Raw genomic sequence first — 24,181 nt, 5'->3', positions numbered from 1 at the left:
ACTGACTGAGAGAGAGACTGACTGACTGACTGACTGAGAGAGAGACTGACTGACTGACTGAGAGAGAGACTGACTGACTGACTGAGAGAGAGACTGACTGACTGACTGAGAGAGAGACTGACTGACTGACTGAGAGAGAGACTGACTGACTGACTGAGAGAGAGACTGACTGACTGACTGAGAGAGAGACTGACTGACTGACTGAGAGAGAGACTGACTGACTGACTGAGAGAGAGACTGACTGACTGACTGAGAGAGAGACTGACTGACTGACTGAGAGAGAGACTGACTGACTGAGAGAGAGACTGACTGACTGAGAGAGAGACTGACTGACTGAGAGAGAGACTGACTGACTGAGAGAGAGACTGACTGACTGAGAGAGAGACTGACTGACTGAGAGAGAGACTGACTGACTGAGAGAGAGACTGACTGACTGAGAGAGAGACTGACTGACTGAGAGAGAGACTGACTGACTGAGAGAGAGACTGACTGACTGAGAGAGAGACTGACTGACTGAGAGAGAGACTGACTGACTGAGAGAGAGACTGACTGACTGAGAGAGAGACTGACTGACTGAGAGAGAGACTGAGAGACTGACTGAGAGAGAGACTGAGAGACTGACTGAGAGAGAGACTGAGAGACTGACTGAGAGAGAGACTGAGAGACTGACTGAGAGAGAGACTGAGAGACTGACTGAGAGAGAGACTGAGAGACTGACTGAGAGAGAGACTGAGTGACTGACTGACTGAGAGACTGAGTGACTGACTGACTGAGAGACTGACTGAGAGACTGACTGAGAGACTGACTGAGAGACTGACTGAGAGACTGACTGACTGAGAGAGAGACTGACTGACTGACTGACTGACTGAGAGAGAGACTGACTGACTGACTGACTGACTGACTGAGAGAGAGACTGACTGACTGACTGACTGACTGAGAGAGAGACTGACTGACTGACTGACTGACTGACTGAGAGACTGACTGACTGACTGACTGACTGACTGAGAGACTGACTGACTGACTGACTGACTGACTGACTGACTGACTGACTGACTGAGAGACTGACTGACTGACTGACTGACTGACTGACTGAGAGACTGACTGACTGACTGACTGACTGAGAGAGAGACTTTCTCTCTGGGGCAAGGCCAGGGTTCTGTCTGGAGAGTATCAGGATGAAAGTCTGTGCCAGTTGTTTTTTTTGTGTTTTTTTAACTGAAGATTAGGTCAGTGTTTAGCAGTCAGGGGCTAAAGTTGAAGTCATGAAAGTATCTGTTTTTTAAAGAAGAAAATAATATTAATTAAATGTTTTCTAAAGTGGATTTTAAGCAAAGCTTATTGTTTACAAGTTTCCCCTTTTTACTGGTTTAATGGATCTGTGTAATCGAAGTCTGTCCACCCGATGTTTCTTTGCTTCTATTCATATTTTGCATGTGAGGTTTATTTGATTCCCTGCTGCAGTTTGTAAAATAAAAGTATCTTGTGGCTTTGCAGGTCGGTTTTCTATCCTGTCAGTGAGTGATGCTGTATCCTCTCAGTATAATCCTGTATAGATACAGATTAGTTGGAATGGCTGTATACCTGATTGAATCCTGCCATGAATAGCTAGAATCCATTGATGCTGTAAAGGGGTTTTATGGTGTGTTTTTTTTTAATCTATCTATTTATGTATGTGCAGCATGGGTCGAGTCGGTTTGGGAACTTGACTTCACAGAAACAGAACCTTTGGATCCGCGTGTGGAAGCGGAGATCTCAGAGAATGGGCTGGAAGTATTCACCAACTTGTATGAGAACCTCTTACCCTTTGCATCCGAAGATCTGGAGAACACACGGGTAACAATGCCCTTTGGTCTTTATCAAGCGAGTTTCAATGGTGCAGGCTACATTTTATCTTATTAAGATAGTTTCTTTTGCCATTTTTAGTTGATTGCAGTAGCTAGCCAGATTTTTGTTTTCCTTTGACAACAATAGTGTGTCTATTGGGGGGCAATACATACATTGAAATGTGCAGTTTTAGTAAAATTGTGGATTGTCTCTCCTGTGTTTTAGAAGCCATTAGGACATGGCTGAACTATTGGGGTTTCTATTTAAAGAGCAATTCTGATGGCAACATTCTAAAATTAGAATAATCACCAAGAACGTTCTGTTAGTTTCATAGTGTATGCCCTGCTTCTAAACCAAGTGCCCCTGAATAACCTGAGCCTTTTCTAGAATATATTTTCTTGCATGAATTATGATGGCATTTTCCACTATTTAGTAGAATAAAGGGACTTGAAAACAACAAGTGCCAAATACACACACCACTCCCTGTATTTGGCACGTGTTGTTTTCAAGTCCCTTTATTCTACTATTTGACTTTAGGGTGTTGGGGAACACCTTTCTCACTCCATTACTGTGTTTTATATTGTCCATTTTTGTTACTGTGTAAGCGCCATTCACTCATTTCCCTTTTTTATTTTCTACTATTTATTACTTTTGCAGTTTGTATCCTTTTTTTTTTTTTTTTTTTTTTTTTTACTTATTGCATTTTTTAAAAATATATATATTTATGCCTTTTTTTGTGCACCAGAATTTTTTATTTTCTCTTATACCAGTTTTATAAGAAATAGTTAATTCGGCGTAGAAATCGTTTCTGAATATTCATATATTCAGAACACTTTGATACATCTCTTCTAACATTGCAGAATTGCTCATTTGTCAAAATCCCCATTAAGAGTTGTAATTTGGAATCTGCGTACCATGTTTAATCCTGTGTATGTGGAACACTTTGCAAGCAGAGTTGTTGTTACCATGGGAACTAACGTATAGACACGATTCTTCGTACTCTGCCTGCTTGCAAAGCAAAAAATATATATGTAGTACATCTTTTTATAGTATGCATATCAAAATTGTAAAATCAAATCTAAATATCCTCAGGTGTGGAATGCATTTAAATGATCTGAGCCGTGTTTTCTATTTAATTTCATAATGTAGTGGAGGCTTAAAGTAGAACAGATACACGTGTTTTATGCTTCTGGTAATGTCGTTATACCGTTTAGAAGGGTGAACTCTGATAACTCTCCTGCCCTCATAGATTTACCACGGCTTGAGACTGAATATGATTTTAAATCTGAGTTTGATGCAGTGGTAAATCAATGTGGGGATATATATAAGTATTCAGAATGGCATAACAATAAGATAAATTTGTCTCGTCTGGTATTTTATTCATGCATTTAGAAAACCCAGACACCACCGTTAATGGGGTGTACCTTAAACCATCGGAATAATCTCCTCTGTTACTGGAGACTGTATTTAATCGATATTACACATTTGGTGAGTCAGCAACCTGCCATAGAGGTCTGCATATTAGTAAAACATTTACTCAACCAAGAAAGTTGATACATACTGACTTCCTTATGAATCTCTTCATTAATATATGTATTTAGCCTCAAAACATTTTGATTTTTGCAAAGACCAAAGGGAGGTTTGGCAGAAGGGAATTTATGTTCATGAAATAGTACATTCCCTTTGATAGCTACATTTTTTTGCACTCTGATTTTGATTATAATGTATTAGAAACAAGGAGTGCACTTACTAAATACTTGATCTGTAATTTTATGTAATGTATTTTATATCTTATATATGCAGCATCATCTCTCCATATATGATAGAAGTATTAATTTATATACATTTTTCAAGCTTTTAAATATTCTGTTTATAGCATTTTCCTTATAAATTTGCTTTAAATAGTTTTTTAGGTTGAAACAAAGGCTCAGCTCCATCAGGCACTGCCTTTCACATTTGTGTTTTAAGTGTAAATCCAAAAAAAGGCTAAGACCCCAGTTTTTATGAGACTTTATAATCATGTCGCAAAAAGCTGAAATAAAATATTATTTGACTCCAAAAGTGGCAGCTCGATTTCTCCTTGAATCATTAGAGCGGTTAATAGCATATTAAAGGAACACTTAAGCCAGGGCTTGACAAATTTGCTTTCAATCTAGGAGCCAGTTTAAAAAGTTAGGAGCCATTTTTTTCTTAAAGGAACACTGTAGTCACCAGCACTACTACAGCTTAATGTAGTGGTTCTGGTGTCTATAGATTATCCATGCAGGCCTTTCATTGTAATCTCTGCATTTTCAGAGAAAAGGCAGTGTTTTTATATATATATATATATATATATATATATATATATATATATATATTATTATTATTATTATTATTATTATTATTATTATTATTATTAATTTCTTTGTTTTTGCGGGTGACATTGAAAAAACATTACATAACGTGTATAATGAGCATATAATAGAAGATATAAGTAGTACAGCAATCAACACTGGTGTAGAATTGACCGCGTTTTTGTATTATTAAATACTGTAAAACCCTGTATTCCTAAACCCAAGAGATTCTAACGGTGAACTAGGGAGAGCTTATTTGAAGCTTTACGTGCCTACTGGCTGAACACAGTTTTGTAAGTGGGGGTTGTGCATTTGGAAATTATAAGAAAATGGCTTCAGTGGAAAAACCTTCCGATAGCTTATAGTTTAGCTGATTCTGGCCAGGGCGATGTGTAAACAGGGTGTATGTCTGGGGTTGAATGTGTAGGTAAGTGCTCTTGTCAATAGGAGAGCAGGACAGGATATGTTCAGAAGTGGCGTGGTGAGAGGTATAATAGCTATATTAATGAGCAAGCCATTTTCTCACAGAGCCACAAAGTAAACATTGGAAAAGAAGAACTAAGAACTGCACATTAATATTTAGGATATTTAATTAAGGATATCGATATTATAGCACCCACTTTAGGTGCTAAGTAGGAGAGTCAGTCACCAACGGCACTGCCCTTCTAGGTACAAAGGGAGTAATCGAATCTACAGTCCAAGCTGGACGTGGGTTTTTCTGGACTGGCTCCGCTGAGATGTGTGACAGGAGGTGCGTCTTGTCGGCCTTGTCCGCCAGCAGTCGGTGTGGGCCCCATCTGTATGAGATGTCATGTTCACATAGCAGATGAGTAATGTGTCGAAAAGATCTCCTCCATGTGAGGGTGTTCCTTGAAATGTCTCTATAGAAGACCAGGTGCGCTCCTTTGAAGGATACTGTTGGAGAGCCTCTTGTGGCACCCGTGAGGGCCCCTCGGTCAGAGTCCCTAATACATTTAAGCAGGCTATCCGCAGTTGCTTCTTGGGGTGCCTTGGCAGCCTTCGGGAGACTGAAGCAGGTATCCACCACTAGCTGTTTGGCATGTTTTGGGGGTAGAATGGTGGCAATAAGTCTCCTGCATTAGTGAGGCAGTTTGGTTTTAGAGACTGACTCGGGTACTCCACGTATTCGTACGTTGCGTGCTTTAGCCCTGTTTTCCATGCTGGCTAGTTGCGTTGTCAGATCAGCACATTTCTTCTGCAGTGAGCCTAGAGCAGCATCTGTGGTGGACTGTGCTTGTTTAGCACTTCCCATGTCGCCCTCCACTGCATCAACACGACTGACAAGTGTGGTAACCTCCTCTCTAACCAGTGCCAAATCTGCCTGAAACATGGCTCTGATGTCTTGCCTCAACGCCTGTATATCGGCTTTGGTCGAGGGAGCTGGGTCACCCTCTTCCAGAGATGCCCACCGCACCGAGCATACCTGGGATGTAGCAGAAGGGAGATTTTGGAGGCTATCGTCATATGACGTTGAAGTGGAGTAGGCGCCAGCCGGCGCCATCTTGGGAAGCACGGTCCGCGGCATAGGTCACAGAAAAGCTTTGAAATCTCTGGAGCTCGAGTCAGAGCCAGCACACTTTTTAAAATCTTTCTTCCCCATGCGGCCAGCTGTATAGGGAACCCCTCTGGAACCCGGTAAGTAGGGCAATAGCTGGGGGAAGTCATGGCAATTGGGGCAAACTCTTAGAGCTGCAAGGGTACACGTCCAGCTTGCTTGGGTACTGGCTCCACCCCCAGTGTTTATTGTTGCCTAGTAACACAGTGGCATGTCACTCAAACAGCCACTAAAGTGTCTCTTATCTATACCTACATTCAGCTTCTCCACCCTCTGCATGGAGGTGCTGAACATTCCCCATAGATGTGCATTGATTAAATGCGTCTTTATGAGAAGATGCTGATTGGTAATTGATAATTTCAGCTATTCAGGTGGGCCAGCTGGCACAGCGTTGGGGAAAAAAGGAGTGTAAAAACAACATTCCCGTGCAATCAGAGGGGGGCTGGCTACCTTCACATTCACTGACACACACATACACAGACACACCCATTCTCTCTCACACTCACAAAGTATTTATTATTTGCTACACTTAAACAGTCATATAGATTCATACACACATAACAGATACACACAAACAGAAATAAAAAATATATATTTTTACTCACCCTCCTTTTTCCTACCTTGTGGGCTCAGGAGGGTGGCTTCCCTGGCGTCTAGTGGGACTGGGCAGGTGCAGGTTACATCAGGTTAGTGGGACTGGTTGCGACTAATGGTATTAGGCTGCCGTTGCTCCAGACTCTCTTCCTCTCCAGCCCCGTGCTGCTCTCCGTGCACCGGAAGGAAGCAAAAGGAACTGTTATTGCTTTCTTCTGGTACTGAGGCCGTACAGGTGATTTTGCAGGTGCACGGCCGGGCAGCTGGCTCTGCGGCATGGGGCGAGCTGGAGGCCGGCTCTGCAGAATAGGGGCGTGCCGCGAGCAGAGCACTTGTTACCCAGTGTCCTGCCAGCTTGCCATTCCCCTGTGCGGCCTCAGTGCCGGGAGAAAGAAAATACAGTTCCCTTCACTTCCTCCTGGTGCAGAGGAAGCTTCTATGGAGGCTGTCCAGTAGACAGCCCACAGAGGATCCAGCAATGCTAGCCTTGTATTCTGATATATTTAAAGTGTAAAATGCCCTTTTGCAATAAATGTCAATTTCATCTCTAGCTGGCCAGTATTATTTGGGAATGTGTGCCAGTAGTGGTAATGGTTCCTGATTGCTACTGTAAAGCCTTGAAAATCCTGCTTTGTCAAAAAAGTACTTGCCTGCCCAGAGAGAAGAGTCCATGCCTATATTGTTCTTTCTGTAATACATCATTAACTTGAGGTGAAATCATCTTTCCTCAAATATCAATGGATAACCTCTTGTTCTTTGTACTGTCCTGATAATGAAACGGTTTGTAATGACCCTGTATATTTTGTATTTGTGGGTTTTTTGGTGGTTTGGTTTTTGGCTTTTCCTGCAAAGTGACTCTGCAGTTAATTCACGCCAATTTGACCACTTTCTGCAGAGTGTTTGGATACTGTTTGCCGAGAATGAAATTTGCCCAAACTCCCTGGTTGCGGTGCTCTACCACTTTATTCATACGGGAGAGAGTAAGAAAGCGGATGTTATTCAGCGGACACTCGCCTTGCACGCTGCTGGTCTCTACTTACTGCTTTTAGAAATTCCAGGTAATCTTTTTATATTTAGTATTTATAGAACTTTCTCTTTTCTTATTACATGCATAACTTTATAGTAGGGATTTCTGTTGGCCTCTTTGGTTTTTAAAGACGAACTGTCACTTCTGTCAAAATTACACAATTATAAAAATGTTCAAAATCAACTGCATCTAGAAGGAATGCACCGAAATGAAAATTCTGGTCCGAAATTGAAAATTCTGTATGCCCTTGGCCACCTTTATAATGGCGTCGGCCCTGGCGGAGGTTGGGGGGAGGAGTGGTGTAAAGATTTAGCACAGTCCAGTTCTGTCCTTGGAAAAAGGCGTCATTGATGAGTCCGTTTTTTTTCTGCCAGACAAAGTGATTTAATATACCTAAACCATTTTTCTTTCTTTTTTTTTTTTTTTTTTAGGTAGCGTTGCTAACCAGGTTTTTCATCCAGTCCTGTTTGATAAATGTGTGAGCGCTATGGAGAAAATTTGGCCCCAGGATCCTGAGTCAAATCGTAAGAGAAAGAAAGAAACTTTGAAGAGCTCGCAGTCGGAAGTCCGTGGTGGCAGGAAGAGACCTCGACCAGTTCGGAGAGAGGTCCCGGAGGTAAGATAAGGGACTGCTCAGGAGCATTTTTATTACAGAACAAAGGTGGTTAGAATGTGTGCCTGTCATGGTCTGTTTCCTGCACGTTATTCCACTTACTGTACGCTATTCCACTTACTGTACGCCTTGCACTAAGGTGGCTATTAAATGCTTTTAAATATTAAGATTTATGCACATCACCATATTGTACACGGCTCAATCCCAGAATACTATTGTGTTATCTGACTAATATAACGGTGTAATAAAATGACTCAATGCCAGTAGGACAGGGTGATTAGTCCGGAGGCTATTATGTTTTATATACATGTTGACTATTTGGCAGGTTTATTCTTAACTTTTTGGACCAGACCCAACATTATGGCATTAGCATGATGATGATTAGCATAAAATAATATATCACAATGAAAGGAACACTCCACGCCCATATATTTAAAATAAATTCACTATTTAGTAGATATATCAATGAAAACGTACATGCATTTAATTATGGGTATCTAAGACAGCTTGCAAAACCGTCAGATTCTTGTCTACAGCCTTTTCAAGCCCTCCTCTTCTAATCCCGCCCAGACTTTCTGTGGCTGTCCAATCACAGACTTCTTAATGCAGCTCAATGAGAAGTCTTTGCAAGGCAGGTGCTCTGGGCAATTGCTGCCTTTTGAGTTTATCTCCATTGAGCTAAACAAACCCGAAAGTAACAGAACCTGTGGTCTGATTGACAGCCAGGGGGGTGTAACAAGGTTAATTTATAAAAGTGACAATTTCTATTGAAATCTGCATTATTTTACTATTTTTTTTTAATTTTTTTTCATAAAATGAAAAAAAAAAACTTTTTACGCATAGCATTTCAGCAACCTACAGTGCTTCAGTTTTTTGTTTGTTTAATTCTGCAAAACAGTATCCAGATATTCCATTGTGCTAGGGAAGCTTAATCAATAGGACATACCTGTTCCAATCAATAGGGATCAATATAGGATTCTGTCCAAGGGATTAAGAAATCATTATTTATACTTATGGAAGTGAAATAAATATTTAAAAATCTTTGTAAACCATTGTTGTGACAGGAAATAGTTTGTGTTTATTAGTGCTGTAACTATCGTTGATATAATTTCCTAGCTGAATGATCTGTCTGAAGAAGAGGATGAAGATGCAGTTTATTTCTCGAACCGTGACCTCATGAGCATCAGGGACTCCATCTTTCTTCTCATGAAGAATTTCTTACGGCTTCTGTCCAAGTTCTCTCTGAAAGAGAAACAGGAGAGTGTATTACATTGTATGCAGGTGAGCACAGAAGGATAGATCGGTTTCATTGCTGGGAGGAAATTTTCCATCCATTAGATTTTACCAGAAATATAATTGAATAGAAGGTTATCTTTTGGTAACCAACTGGATAAAGACACACCATATATCTGTGTGTGTATATATAGTTGGTTTGCTCTTCGTAACCCTTTTACAAAAATCACAAAATAACATGATTGTCTGTTTTCCAGGTCTTTATCAACATGACTAGCTTTGAAAGCGTCCCCCAGGATCTGCCATTTTCTCTGTAAGTCCATGAACGCTGCCAGTTCTATTGTTTGAATGTAATGTGACCAGTAATCTATCTGTGTTTATGTGCAATTATTTAGTGGGCTTTTTTGTAATATGGTGGGAATTCTTAACCAGCTCGGTACCAGAAGGGTTACATCAAAGCATTTTATCTGTAGAGAAAGGGAACCAATATAAGAGGACATTTGGTGGGAGGGAAACTAAGGAGTAAGGTTACGATATTCTGTATATACAATATAGAAATTATTTTTAGATAAGAATTTTGAAAGATATATTAATAACAATAGATATAACATGGCAATAAAGAATAATAAAATTTATACATTAACGTAATGAACGGGGATAGGGGACAATGGGGGTTACATCCATAATTAGATATGATCAAGTTTGTTCAGAAGAAAACCATAATCTATTTTGCAGAATATATAAAAAAACATATATTTATATTGTTGCCCAGAGTTTAGCATTGCTTACAGGAGTAACTTTCTTTCACTTCACATCCCTATTTGTTCCAATAAAACTGTAAATGAATCTTTTTTTGATAAAGGTTGCGGCAACGCCAACTCGTACCTTTTGTTTCGAGTTCTAATATCAGCACTTTTATTGATAAAATAGTAGCTGATTTCTAATAACAAGGTATGAGCAACGCAGCTGCAATAAGAATATGGCAGGCCAATCCTTTTATCCAGCCTTCACTCCCCTCTCCCCCCCCCCTTTTTATAGTCGCAGTATTTCGGTCAACCGTTACAGTGGAGTCCTTATTTATACTCCCTGTTGTTATTTTAATTGTTTTAGAAATACGAGACAGATTTACTCATGGCTTTTATGATGTAAGCACACATGTAACCATCACTCGAAGGAAAAACTGTGTTTTCTTTTATTGTAGCTCTGTGAACCGTATGAAATATATGCCGGAACTGTCGTACCATGGGCTGTGGCTACTGTGTCTGCCCATTCATGGCAATGGAAACCAGGTAAAGACTTTTTTATGGTATGCCATCTCATTAAGGCCTCGTCTTAATATTTTTGGATACTTTTTGATTTTACATTGTTTAGATTAAGTTGTTGATATTATTTTTTTTTATATATATTTTTTTTTTTTATTTCGAAATATTAAAATATCTAAACAATATGTAATAAAGCCCTAAGGCTTCTGGCTTAGTTCTTGGCTATACATTTGCTAGTAGTTTATGTTGAATTTGTTTTAAACTCTACATGTCTGTTTCAAACTGTGTATTTTTGTCTACTAGTAAGTGATAAAAATATATATATATCAATGTGTTTTGGCACATTTTATTTTGAACAAATGTATATCTTTGTGTGTTTTGCAGACTTTAAGGCGTCTCTTTCAGCGACTGCTCAGCGTTCTCCTAATGATGAAAAGTGGCGACGGTTCTTCTTCTGCTCTCCTAGTGATCAGCGCCCCTGTGACCAGTGCCAAGAACCAAGCAATCCGCTTCATCAGGTGTGTTTCACAGTGACTTGGCTGAGTGAGCTGCTGTGTGGTACCTTTTGCTATCACAAGACTCACCAAGTCATACAAAATACAATAAAACAGAGATAAATGCTCTCTATCTGATAATAGCTGTAATTCACCAACAAGGAGTTCCCTCAACCTTGTGAAAAATAAATCAAAGCAGATAAAACCAATTAGTTAAACAGCGCTGGATATATATATATATTACGTACGTACGTAAAAAAGGAGAGATTGACATAAAATAAAAAGGACACAATAATAGTGCAATATATAATAATAGTATAGGTATATCTATGAACACTCACACTTTGGAGAGCTGTATAAGCTCCATTTCTTGAGCCTGGACGGAATAATCCCCGTCTATGGATTTCTTTAAGGGTATCAGCTCTGCTTGGCTCTCAAGTGCATAGAGATCATCAAGTGTGAGTATTCCTTTGGCACTATAGATATATGTATACTATTGTTATTATACATTGCTTTATCATTGTCTAATTTTTATTTCAAGATCTACATCTTTGGATTTCAGTCTCTCCTTTTTACGTATCTAGTGCTGTTCACCTAATTGTTTTTATCTGCATCACCAAGTCCTACAGCCTAGTGCGTTCTAGCATCTTGTAGCCCTTGCAATCCAAGCCAAACACAGGCCGTGTTTGAACAGAATTGTCCAATGCTTTGTGGTGCAGGTAGATGGCTTGTTGACAGCTAAACGTAGTCATTAAAGAGAAACATAAACCAGTATAAAATATCTTATAGTATACACATTAGTAGATGGTAGGTTTGCTGTTTGTTTGTTTTTTTTAAATCCATGCCTATACTCTAGAAATGAAGAGATTGTGTCATTGCACTGGCCAGAAATGGGTTTATTAAAAATGAATCGTTCTGTGAAACTGTTTAAAAAATATTGTTGAGGAAGCATACTTCGTAACTATTTCATACAGCTGTGAATAAATTAATCAAAGATCCCTGCACAGATCCACCTCCACATCTACACTACCTACCCTCCTCTCTGCTCCCTCAAATGTAACTGACCCTATTGCTTCACTGATTATCTGGATATCAAACCATGAAATATATTGTGGAATGTTACTTTAAGAACACCAGATCATTGAGTTGAAAAGCCCAAAGCAGGGAAATTAATTTGCTACTGGTGCAGATTCTGGTTTGAAAACTAAATATGCCGTAGATAAAACACTTTACATGAAAAACCTACACACTGGGTAAAGGCTGGTATAGAAACATAGAAACATAGAATGTGACGGCAGATAAGAACCATTCGGCCCATCTAGTCTGCCCAATTTTCTAAATACTTTCATTAGTCCCTGGCCTTATCTTATAGTTAGGATAGCCTTATGCCTATCCCACGCATGCTTAAACTCCTTTACTGTGTTAACCTCTACCACTTCAGCTGGAAGGCTATTCCATGCATCCACTACCCTCTCAGTAAAGTAATACTTCATGATATTATTTTTAAACCTTTGTCCCTCTAATTTAAGACTATGTCCTCTTGTTGTGGTAGTTTTTCTTCTTTTAAATATAGTCTCCTCCTTTATTGTGTTGTTTCCCTTTATGTATTTAAATGTTTCTATCATATTCCCCCCTGTCTCGTCTTTCCTCCAAGCTATACATGTTAAGATCCTTTAACCTTTCCTGATAGATATAATTGTTTGCCGTTAGCATTAGCTTGTAATACCTTGTTTATTGGAATGGTAGTAGTTTATAATGACAAGTTTCTAAGGGATCAACTCTTCAGAAAGCCTGAAGCTTTTCTGCTTTAGACTGTATACCAACTCTGTGTTGTGATACTGAGATTACAGCAACAGGACAGATGGTAAACAGGTGTAAAAGATAAAGCAGAAATACATTTACCCATTTAAAGGATAAGTGCAAAGAAAAAAAAATATTGGAAGAGATTATAGCTAGGAAGATCTAAGTAGGTGTTTCCGTAGTCCACCCATTGTACAGCGCTGCAGAGTTTCTTGGCGCTATATAAATAATAATAATAATACAACAGCTTGGCAAGACACATAAGGCTTCTTATGAAATGCATATTTGTATCCACAAGATGGTGCTATGTAACCATGGTCAATGGGATTAGATAACACAGTGCTTCAGGTCACGTCTGATTTTTTTTTTGTATCTGTTATCTAGTTTCGTGGTGGACGAGCTGAAGGACGTGGCGTTTCCCGTGTTGCATATTTTGCTGCAGCACATCTGTGTCAAGGTAATAACCAAATCTCAAGGTCTGGCCAAAGTTCACGGAATGAAGAGGGGTCACTCACTCACAAAACAATCACCTTGCTCCAATTACAAGTCTGTTTCTGCAGAGATCAGCCAATTTTACACTAAAGGGAAACTCAAAGCCCCATCGTAGACTATGTTCAATATGCAGGTTCTGGTTCTCCTTGAGTAATATTTGCTTTAACCAGGAAACCGCTGAAATCCTTCATCCTGTCCTAGGTATCTTCTAACATTCTGTGACGGAGCTATATATATTTCGTGTATCCGTGTATAATAGTGTGTGCATGTATAATTAATATGTCACTGGTATCACAAACGTAATAAAAAAATATTTTATACGAAAACAATCACAAGATTTGTTTTCATCAAGTAGCAGTGTGTGGCATCGAAGTCGTCTACATGTTAGATGGAATGGAGCATACGGTCTGGTTTATTTTTTATTTAGTTTTTTTAAAACCAGTAATAGGTATTTTTATTTCTTAGTATTTACATTTGGTATAAAAACTCCCAGCGTGCTCAGCAAATGGTTTGCATGCGAACGTAATCTACTCTTTCAGTAGAGGAATCTGTTTTAATCTGCTGGATGTTTTTGGTTTTTTCCTTTCACTTAGTTCCCGGACAAGTCAGACTATCGCACAAGCGCTGCTCAGGTGCTGGTGAAACTCTTGGAGAAGTTTCCGAATGCTGAATATGCTTCGTTCATTGATTGGCTGTACAAATACTCCCAGAACTCCAAGGCAAGACCCACATGTGATTGTATATATCCTTACTCTGTATTTATAGCCTTAACAATGCTGAGCATGTCACAATAGACTGGGCATTTCGTTTCCTTCCGAGAAACTTTTAAGCACTTTATTTCCTCTTAATATTATTAACTCTCCTCCATTATCATTAGTGTCCTGCTGCTGATGTATGGCTCTAGTGTACAGCACACCTCCCCTAAATAATATCCTAGAAAATGGCCCTGAATGTTCCTGTATTAGGCACAATATCTAATGCAAGACACCTTGCCTCTGAAAATCTAGAATAGTATTTATTTTTAATCTGTTGCTGATGTGTATTCACCCCCGTCATATATAAATACTCTGCTGGCTTGTAAAAGAGCAAGAAGTAGTGTACCTAGGTAATGTAGATAGTAAACTCTAAATACCAAGAACGAGTGTCTAAGTCTACAAGTAGAATATCAGTCAGACAAAGTACTCAACTGGTCAAACTGAAGAAACATAAATATATTTTATTATAAATAAATGTGATGCCAAAGAAAACCAAAAGTGCTAATGTACAAAAAGTGAACCTAAAACTAGATGCTAAAACTGTTACCCTAATAAGAGTAACCTGGATAATATAAAAACAAATAGTCAAATGGCACTACGTATGAGATCTGCTAATGGGGATTTCAAAAGAGTATCATAGTATCAATTGCCAGCCGGGTGACTGCTGGCTTGTATCTTCTACTATTCATACCGAGTATATGGAACTCTATTTATTAAAACATAATGGATTATTCATTAAACTGATACAAATTCTATCAAACTGAGATCGGAATGGCAAAAATAGCCCAGCTATGACTAGCAGATTTTGAATTGTTCTAGATGTTGACCCTACATTTTTAATTCCTGCCGATTCACAATGTACTGAATAACCCAAAGAGCCCTTTGGTGCAGTCTTCAATGAGATCCTCTTGTGCCCCTCAGATACCTTACAGGGTCTTTGCTCTTGAAGTTGCTGTTGCCCTGCTGGAGTTACCTGAGAGAGAGACCAATGAGCTCTTCCCTCCTGAGAAATTAAAGTTCCTGCAGCACAAGTTCCTGCTTCAAGCCCTCGTTTTCAGCCGCTGCTGTGACAAAGCTCCCACCGTGCGTAGCAAATCGCTATCGTGCCTGGCTCAGTGCTTGGAAAAGAATGACTCCTCGGCCCTGGAGGGAGTGCAGGAGCTTTTCCAACGCAGTAAGTAAAGGTGGCCGCAAGCTTGTCTATATGGAAGGAATGTGGCGACCTTCTATATCTCAAGGACAAACGACTTTTGTTATAATTAACAGTTCTGAGTCTTTATTGATCCTGAAGGGGTTCAGCCTTTTCACCATAGCCTGTTTTTAATAGTCAAATGATTATTTGATAGTTAAATAAATTACCCCCATGCAGTAAGATAAAAACCTTGTTGGTTTTAGCCCAGATTGTGGCAATTCAATACATTTATATATAGGAAAATGTTTTTTTTTTTTTTTTACCCCAAAATGTCAGTGGGAGCTGGATAATATTTGAAGACAAAGCAACTGTTAAGATAAAGGTGACGATTCACTTTTAACCCTTTTTAAAGCAAGCCTAGAGCAATCAGAGTAAGGGGCAATACTAATGCATGCAGTACATTTTTAAAGGCAACATCTTATTCTGTGCATGTTAGACATCTGACGTCAGCAAGCTGCTATCGGGTGTCCACTGGCGGCATGCTCCCTCCCTCCATTCTGCCCATGTCATCCCACCTACATCCCTCCTCTCCAGTAAAGGGGGGTGACATTGGCTGAGACAGATCAGGCTGAGAGAGAACTTACCTGCACTGGTACAGATGTGAGTTTGAGCTTTATTTTTTATTTTATTTTCTTAAATTGGGGAGCAGGATAGGAAAAGTTAATTTGACCAAAACTGTATTTTATTTAAAGCACTGTGTTTTGGTTGAAGTAATGCTTTCCTGTTTTGATCATTCACTGATGTCCTCTTCAGACAGCAGTCTTTATAATATCCCCTGAATTTTGGCTGAAAACTAAATGTGCTCAATACAAACTATTCCTCTGCTTAGCTGACCACACACGTTACTGATAATGCTAAGATGTCACTTTAAAGTAAATGGATTACATGCAGGCTTCACTTCACTGTTTTCGCTCCATTTACAGGTACTTGCCGTATCACGATGGGGACCATTGTATCAAGTGAACCTTCAGTCAACAGCAGCGATGGCAAGTCAATTCTCTTTTGTTTCCAAAGAAAATGTCTTTCCAAAATATTAATTTGAGTTGGCAAAGTGTTCCTTGCATTTTCCTACAAAGCACAGGAACAGATTGCCATTCAGTTTAGTTTTATTGAGTATTTTTTGGAACATTTAGCAGGTATTTATTCATCCTCAGCATCTGTGTTTATATCAGCTGCAGGATTCATCGTGTCTGGCTGATGTTTCTGGTCCAAACATGATGAAACTATGTGCCCTGTTTTCGGTAGCAGCTCATTTTCTTGCAGTCACATGTCTATTATTTTTAATTGTTTAACAAACATGACTAGAACATAATAAGAATCCTTTCCTAGACTTGTTTGTTGTGTAAGTTTTAGCTGAGATCAGGCATACGTGAAGCCCGATGTATAAAAAGTTGGCGATTATTTACCAACACTGGGAATTGGGAAGAATTGACAAGGGAATAGCAAGTTTTAGGCCAAAATAGCTGAATTTGGAAAACCCTGACACTGACATTGTCAATGATCCACAATTTTGTGTTTAATGAAATCTAAGCCCTCCCAATTTCAACACATTATTTGACCATATTTTAAGCCACAAAATGTATTTGAAACACATAATTGTCCTAGTCCTAATTGTTTTTAAATAAAAAAAATGCTTGTGGGATAGCCATGGTTTATATATCTTTATTTTATTTTACTGTCCATGTTACTGCAGCTGTTGTCAAACATCCATGCAACTTGGTAAAAGAGAAAGTACTGCGGCAGGTTCATTGATCACAGTTTAGTAAACTGGGTATCATTCAATAATCCAGTGTGCTTTATCGGCTAGCATATAAGAAATCCAATGCGTAGTATTAAAGGGCCACTATCCTGAAATGTCTAACTAAGATTGTCTTCTTTACAAATTGCATGATTGGATTAACAAGCCTGTAGAGCAGGGGTTCTCGACCTTGCCCTCAGGACCCCCTACCAGTCCAGGATTTGGGGATTACCTGGGTGTGTCTAAGGTGTTTAAAAAAAGGGGGGGGGGGGAAACACCTTGGACTCTAAGGTGTTTTTTTTTTTTTTTTTCTTTTTCTAAACACCTTAGACACACCCAGGTAATCCCTTAACCCTGGACTGGTAGGGGGTCCTTGAGGACAAAGTTGAGAACCCATGCTGTAGAGTCCATGTCCTACATCATTGTTAAATTTCTACACACCAGGGATAGTGATGAGTGGAAATTTTGAGCCCTGACAAGTATATACATACTCACAGGTTTTAAAAGGCCCTCTGCTACTTCCTAGACCTTAAACGTTACTGGCCATAGAATAGCCTTCCGGGGAGAACTTCTACTTGCCTGGGCTACATTTTCACTCGCCATTGGCTAGTGGCAAGTAAAAATGTTGAGAGAGAGAGAGTTATATGTATATATCTATATCTCAAACTTAAAATACTTTTATTACAAGCTACTCTGTGCTTCAAACCATTTAAATGCATGCTAGAATTGAGCCCTTTTACTGTAGTATCCCTTAACGAACCATTATAGCCATCCAGTACATTTTCACCGTGCCTTTTCTAGATTATTGAACGGATGAAACTTGGGTTGGAATATTTTCCATTTTCTATATATTGTATTCTTTGCAGGTCAGCCTCACAAGACGTTGGGTGCTTTGAAAACAATTGAAGTAACAGATGGTGGTGACTCAATGAGCTCAGATGGCAAGTATACTGCTTAGTAAAGCATTTCTTTTTATTGCATACATACTGTCATACCGTTGGTAGCTTTTCAAGGAATCTCCATTGTGCTTTTTAAAGGCCCCTCCAAGCCCTATACTAACCTTTGATGCTGGTATAGGTTATGGTGGAAGGAGCCCCAGTATTCCTGTCTCCCATCTCTCCGTTGTGGCAAAACCCCATGCAACTCCCCACCTCCTGTGATGGCTTTCTCCTTGTTTGGCCATCTAGATCTCCATTTATGGCAAAGCATGAAGAGCATTATATCCAGTTACATGAATGAAACACCTGCCAAATGCTGAACTACACATTCCATAACGCCTTTCTGGCTCAGATTTTGAGATTGATTACTAGGGTTGGCTCCGAGTTTTCAGCTATTTCATGATGTGAGGTGAACTCACTGCACAATCAGAAAATCCTGGAGATTTGCAGCGAGCAAAAAAACTCTAAAGATGGGTGTTTGTTTTGCAAAAAAAAAAAACACTCTTTGATACCGGAGAAACTGACGGAAGCCAAGCACAGAGAGATGGACACAGGTTTCTTCAGGAAGGAAGAGATTCTTTATTCGGTTCACCGATCGGGACTCAGAGGGACTAATGTCACCAAAATACAACAAGTTCTGAGCCCCGGACAATAGTGCAGGCTCCTTATATAGGCACATAACTCCTCCCATATTAAGCTCCACCCGCACATTCTCTTGACCAATCAATACAAATAAGAATTAACTTCCTGCTTGACCGCATGGCTTGTCCAGCACAATGGAGGAGGGGGAATACTACATCCTGTATTCTCGCACATGCTCCGTACACTACTGATCGTATCTTGCCTCGTGCAACCAACTGATCGATACGTCAGCATATGCACGTACACATGCCACGTGGTAATCTCGGCCTACTAAATTTATTTTTACCGAGATTCCACCACATCTTCACTTGCCTGGCCAGAGTGGCTCTCGACTGATACACCTGGTTTTCTTTCTGTAGAGCAAAATTTTTAAATGTGCCTGTCAATACGACTTGAACAGTCTTCCCTAATGTGTTTTTGTTTTCCTTACTTTTAAATTTTTTTTAAGCTAAAAAAAAAAATCCCTTGAAATTGTATATTTTAAGATATTGATACTAATGTCGTAGCCAGTCAGGGCTTACAAAACAAAGTGGGCTACTGCTGGTTTCACAGCGGAGGCCGGACAAATGGAACAAATTGTCATCCTTGTGGCATTGCCGTCTCCTTGGGTCTTTCATTGCCAACTCCTGCATATGCTGTGCAGAGCTTGATGCTGTACTTTACCCGTAAGGCAGTAGATCGGTTTGGCCTGTGCAGCAATAATTCTGGGGGCTAATTAGACTAACCAGATTAAGGAATGAACGGAACAAATTCACACATGTTGTGCTAATTTGCATTTATCTAGCTATCCTCGCAGGCTGGGAAGCCTTCAAGCTGCGTGTATGAGAGTCACACTGTACAGACGGATCCTCACTAAACTGTGAACTGTCAGGAATGTACCCGGAAGTTTAACATTTTGGCCAAACTAGCCAAATCCAAATAAAAATAAAAAATCTCCTATTTTGTCCTTAGATTTGGAGTTTCCTGGTGATTTTTTGCCAAATCACCATTTAGTGAATAACCCTGGAACTTTAAATGGTACTTAACGTTATTTAATACCTAATTTTGAATTTATACTTCATTGGAATTACCCCGCCAGTAAGTCCCATGGTGAAATTGCCAAAGGCTTTGGGGTCTTTTTTCATCCCCTGAATATGATGATTTGACTGGTCAGTGAATTAAATGTTTTTTGACAATTGTTTTGTTTCTATTCTATAACAGGAACCGATACATTGGCGATGCTGCGGCAGAGAGCAGGGGATGAGAAAACAAATGTGAGGAAATCTGCCCTTCAGGTAAAACGTTGTGCTTTTATTATCATCTTATGCTAAAGAGGACTCTGGGATGTTTAACTTGCTGATGTAAGTGTGTTCTTGAATTCAAGTTACACACAGACTTTTTACATTTTGCCAGCACCTCTTTGTTAGAGAGATAATTTTCCTTTAGCCCACCCTGTGTCCACTCTTCTCCATACGCAGGTCCTGGTCAATATCCTGAAGTTTAATCTGATTCCCTGTAGCTCAGAGGACCTTCATACTGTCCAAGACCGCTGCCGAGATCCTGCTTTGTCCGTGCGCAAACAGGCACTGACGTCCCTGACTGAACTTCTCCTGGTGGGTTTACGTCTATAGTTCAGTTACGTACTGATTCATTGCAGGAATGATGACTGATTTCTTAGTAACTTACAGTGAAACACAGTTTTCATTCACATTTAGTGTGCAAAAGCTGTTTGGATTGCTGTGTGGTCATTTAATCGCGTGTCCTTGCTCTGTTAATCCCATCCCCTTGCATGAACGCTGGCCTTCACCCTACACAAAGTCTCTTTTCTCTGCTGGAATTCCATGCTGCCTCGCCAGCCTTCTCTTGTTTTAACCTATATTTTAGTGCAAGCTGTAAATCACATTTAAAAAATAAATGTTACTTTATGCAGGTTTTTTTATTTTATTTTTTTATTCAAAATGAAGGGTTTGTGTTGTCTCTGATTACCTTGCAGGCTCAGCCACAGAACACCTTGATCCAGAAGGCCTGGCTAACTGGCCTGGTCCCTGTGGTACTGGACACGGAAAGCACAGTGCAGGAGAAAGCACTGGAATGTCTGGAAAAGCTAATGCTGCAGAGTATCACACACTATAACCGCTACAGGCCAAGCGATGAGAAACAAAAACTGACGTGGGACTTGCTGACTCTGCTCACCACGGAAAGCCAGGAGCTCAGGTGGGGACCTCATTCTCAAACCTTTTAGTAAATAGATTGGGAGCCACCACATTTATATTATTGAGGTTTTATAGCAGAGGAGACCAAACGGTATATCCTCAGCTGTTTTAGAATTACAACTTCTTTGATGCTGAGTCACTCTTGAGGCTGGTAAAGCATGATGAGAATTGTACTGGAGGAGATGCAGCCGAGGAATTTTCTTTTCAACCGTCTCAGTTGTATATGGCTTGGTCATATGGAAAGTGGAAGTTTATAGAGAACCAGGCTTTTGCTGCCATTTTGAATGAATAGTTTTGCCTATGTTTGGTCTCGTAAAGTTGTCTGTTATGTGGGTGGGTTGAGTCATGGTGTGAAAGCCAATTGCTGTTTGGCCTTAGTCAATAAACCATAAATTGTGAAGAACTGACATGGGTAATGCAAGTCTTGGCTATTTTTTGCCTAAAACTTGCATTTTCCTTTGTTGGTTCTGCACAGCTTCCAATTTAAGGAATAAGCCGTAATTCATATTTATACCAGCGACCAGTATATAACCTTTTAAAGACACGAGAACCAACTGCTAAGCTTCTTACTGGTTAACACTTTGTATCTCTTTCTGGCAGCCGTTATCTGACAAAAGCCTTTCACTTGTGGTCAAAACAAAATAAGTTTTCAGCAACTCTAGTGAACAACCTGATCTCTCACACGGAGTCCGAACACTCTGCTCCGGCATGGATGGTTCTGGCTAAGGTAGCCGGCTCTTCACCAAAACTGGATTACACCAAAGTTATAAACTCCTGGGACAGAGTCAGCAGGTACGATGATGTTCTTTCCTGACCTACGCTTTAATTGTCATCCTGACCATAACCAACCGCTACTAATTAAAAAGAAAAACTGCTTAAAATACTGTGACACATATTATTAAGGTGCATTTCCTGACTTGTGCTTTATTTTGTTTGTGTTGTAGTCTTTTCCCTTGGGCTATCCCTAAAATGAGAAATCCTTTACAGATCAGTCAGTTTACCTGTCTAAGCATTAAACTGGTGTAACTGTGTCTGCAGTAGTGTTCAGGTTATAACAGAATATATATACCACTTACATATAGTGTAATACGTGGATTTAATAGTAACATTAAAGGGATACTCCACTATCCAAATACAATATATATCACTATTTAGTAGATTTACTCCCAATGAAAACCATGCATGCATTTAATTATGCATTTTGCAAAATCTGCAGATCTCTTCTGCAGCCTTAAAAAAAAAAAGGAACACTTTTCAGCCACACGTATCAAAGTAACACGAATACACCATCATGTGATTGCTTGACTCTGTCATTCCAATCTTTTATAGGGAGGCTAATGCCAATACCACCACTACTGGGCATATACTGTGTGTGATTGGTCACGTTGCCAAACATCTTCCTGCTGACACCAGAAGGGGTCTGATTGGTAAGCTATCTTCCAGTTTCTGTTTCATTGGTAATGGGGATGGAGACTGCCTAAGCCAGCTATATGGATCACACTATGTGAGAAGGTCGCGTTATTAAAGTGTACAGTCACAGCTACACTGGCTTTAAAATGGCATTGACGTATTCTACTAACAATGCCAGCAAACGGATGATAAATGGTTATACATTTGTATTAAACAAAATAAAATGAAATTAGGATCCCTCTTCCACGTGTCAGTCAGTTCCTGGCATAGACCTCTATGTACACACACCTTGATTGAAACAGATGTCTTGTCTTATTCACCACTCTGTCTTGTAGATCATTTAAAGTCTTGGTTGAAGGAGTTTAAGTCCACACCAGAGATTATTAGTCAGTCTGTGGAGAGTCTGCAGAAGCTCTGCTATGCCCATTCTGACAGCCCTGAGAATGCACAGGTAAGAATGCACACCAATAGATAATCTCCCCTTCCTTGGGTAATAATGTTCTGTGCAGGAACCCTGTTTGTTTTCTGCAATATACCCTTAATGTAATAAGTCTTATTCCTGCAGGATCTGCTCAATGATGTTTGTGGCGATTTAGTTGAGGCCTGTGAAGGATATCTCTCCTCTGTAGTGATGGCGGATTGCAGAGACGAGCAGCTTGACCAGGAACTGATGGTACGTTTTTATGGAGACTCTGTCTATCATGTGAACATTATATACATTGAGAATGTGCAGCGTCAAAGAAAATATGATCGAATTGCAGAACTTGTCCTTATTGTGTGACAATACAACTTCACAAGTAAATTAGATATTTAACCTATATGTAAATGGACTTTCTAAGCACCATAACCACTACAGCTAGTGGTTATGGTATGAGTCTTTATGGTTCTAGTTTTTTGTCAAACACCTACATTTTTGAAATTCTGAAAAACTTGTGTTCTCCCTTTTGAAGATAGTGAGTGCTGGGAGGCGGCTAAATGGTAACATGGGCACACCTCAGCTACCAGTGAAACAAAAAAAGTTTTTATTACTGCAATATTGAAGGAGTTTTGACAAACCTTATCCAAATTCCAGGTGAAATCCTGAAAGGCATCTTGAAGTAAAAGGAGCACATTTTAATAATTCCTTTGTTTACATTCCACAGGTCAAGTATCTCTTTACCTTGGGGGAAGCTGCCCAGCAATGTCCGGCACGGGTAGGAAAGCGAGTCTTGCTGCTGGTTCAGTCCATTCTGGCCAGTTCTGTTTCGGATCAAAGTCAGTAGTTTTCTGTTATTTTCCCATGGTTGTTGCTTCCATCCTGGCTCCTCCTGATATTCTGGTTATGTATTTTCAGATTCCTGCGGCTCTGAGAGTGAGGAAATACCGGATTCCCAACCCCTTTCTCAGTTCAGAGGCTCTAACATGCCGCCCCTGGTCCGTGCACATGCCTTCATTACACTCGGTAAGGTACTTTATAGATCGGGCCTTGGAATTGTGGTGTCTATTAAATCTGACAATAATGCTCCGTGAGCTCGTCCCTTCACTTAATGGTCGGTTACTCCACTTACAGGGAAGTTGTGTCTGCAGCATGAAGACCTGGCTAAGAAATGTATCCCGGCTCTGGCCCGTGAGCTAGAGGTGTGCAACGACGTGGCGATTCGTAACAACGTGATCATCGTGATATGTGACCTTTGCATACGGTACACCACCATGGTGGACAGATATATACCCAATGTGTCCGTATGTCTCCGAGATAGAGATCCGTTCATCCGAAAGCAGACGCTCATCATGCTGACCAACCTGCTGCAGGTAAAGCTGATATTTTTTATCTCAGAAACTGTTCTGAGCAGCTGCTTTTAACCCCTTCTGTGTAGGATATTAAAATCAGATACTTGCATGTGAAGGTTCCTGCATTTGCTATAAATCCCCTGGGTATGCAGCGTTTGCACTTTTCTCATATGTCTGTTTTCTGCTGTACAGACAGAACATCCAGACATTGACCTGGAACCCAAGTGAAGACCATTCACACACATGTACGTGTTTTAAACTAAAGATTAGGGGTAGGCAACCTTTTGGCACTACAGATG

General features: G+C 39.9%; 1 protein-coding gene across 1 annotated transcript in view; it reads left to right on the top strand.

Moving 5' to 3' along the window:
* NCAPD3 (non-SMC condensin II complex subunit D3) overlaps positions 1-24,181 on the top strand; it is a 40,384-nt gene that overhangs the window by 1,694 nt on the left and 14,509 nt on the right. The window contains exons 2-23 of the mRNA XM_063435680.1: positions 1,679-1,833; positions 7,223-7,385; positions 7,786-7,970; positions 9,084-9,248; positions 9,458-9,513; positions 10,402-10,489; positions 10,847-10,980; positions 13,141-13,213; positions 13,842-13,967; positions 14,925-15,177; positions 16,119-16,181; positions 17,800-17,874; positions 19,714-19,787; positions 19,971-20,105; positions 20,486-20,706; positions 21,306-21,497; positions 22,035-22,132; positions 22,451-22,566; positions 22,681-22,788; positions 23,258-23,369; positions 23,449-23,556; positions 23,665-23,903. Coding sequence (XP_063291750.1) covers positions 1,679-1,833; positions 7,223-7,385; positions 7,786-7,970; positions 9,084-9,248; positions 9,458-9,513; positions 10,402-10,489; positions 10,847-10,980; positions 13,141-13,213; positions 13,842-13,967; positions 14,925-15,177; positions 16,119-16,181; positions 17,800-17,874; positions 19,714-19,787; positions 19,971-20,105; positions 20,486-20,706; positions 21,306-21,497; positions 22,035-22,132; positions 22,451-22,566; positions 22,681-22,788; positions 23,258-23,369; positions 23,449-23,556; positions 23,665-23,903 — 2,939 coding nt within the window. The remainder of the gene's footprint in view (positions 1-1,678; positions 1,834-7,222; positions 7,386-7,785; positions 7,971-9,083; positions 9,249-9,457; positions 9,514-10,401; positions 10,490-10,846; positions 10,981-13,140; positions 13,214-13,841; positions 13,968-14,924; positions 15,178-16,118; positions 16,182-17,799; positions 17,875-19,713; positions 19,788-19,970; positions 20,106-20,485; positions 20,707-21,305; positions 21,498-22,034; positions 22,133-22,450; positions 22,567-22,680; positions 22,789-23,257; positions 23,370-23,448; positions 23,557-23,664; positions 23,904-24,181) is intronic.

The sequence above is a fragment of the Pelobates fuscus genome, chromosome 11 (assembly GCF_036172605.1).
Source record: "Pelobates fuscus isolate aPelFus1 chromosome 11, aPelFus1.pri, whole genome shotgun sequence".
Taxonomy (NCBI): domain Eukaryota; kingdom Metazoa; phylum Chordata; class Amphibia; order Anura; family Pelobatidae; genus Pelobates; species Pelobates fuscus.
This window is presented reverse-complemented; position numbering and strand designations above follow the sequence as displayed.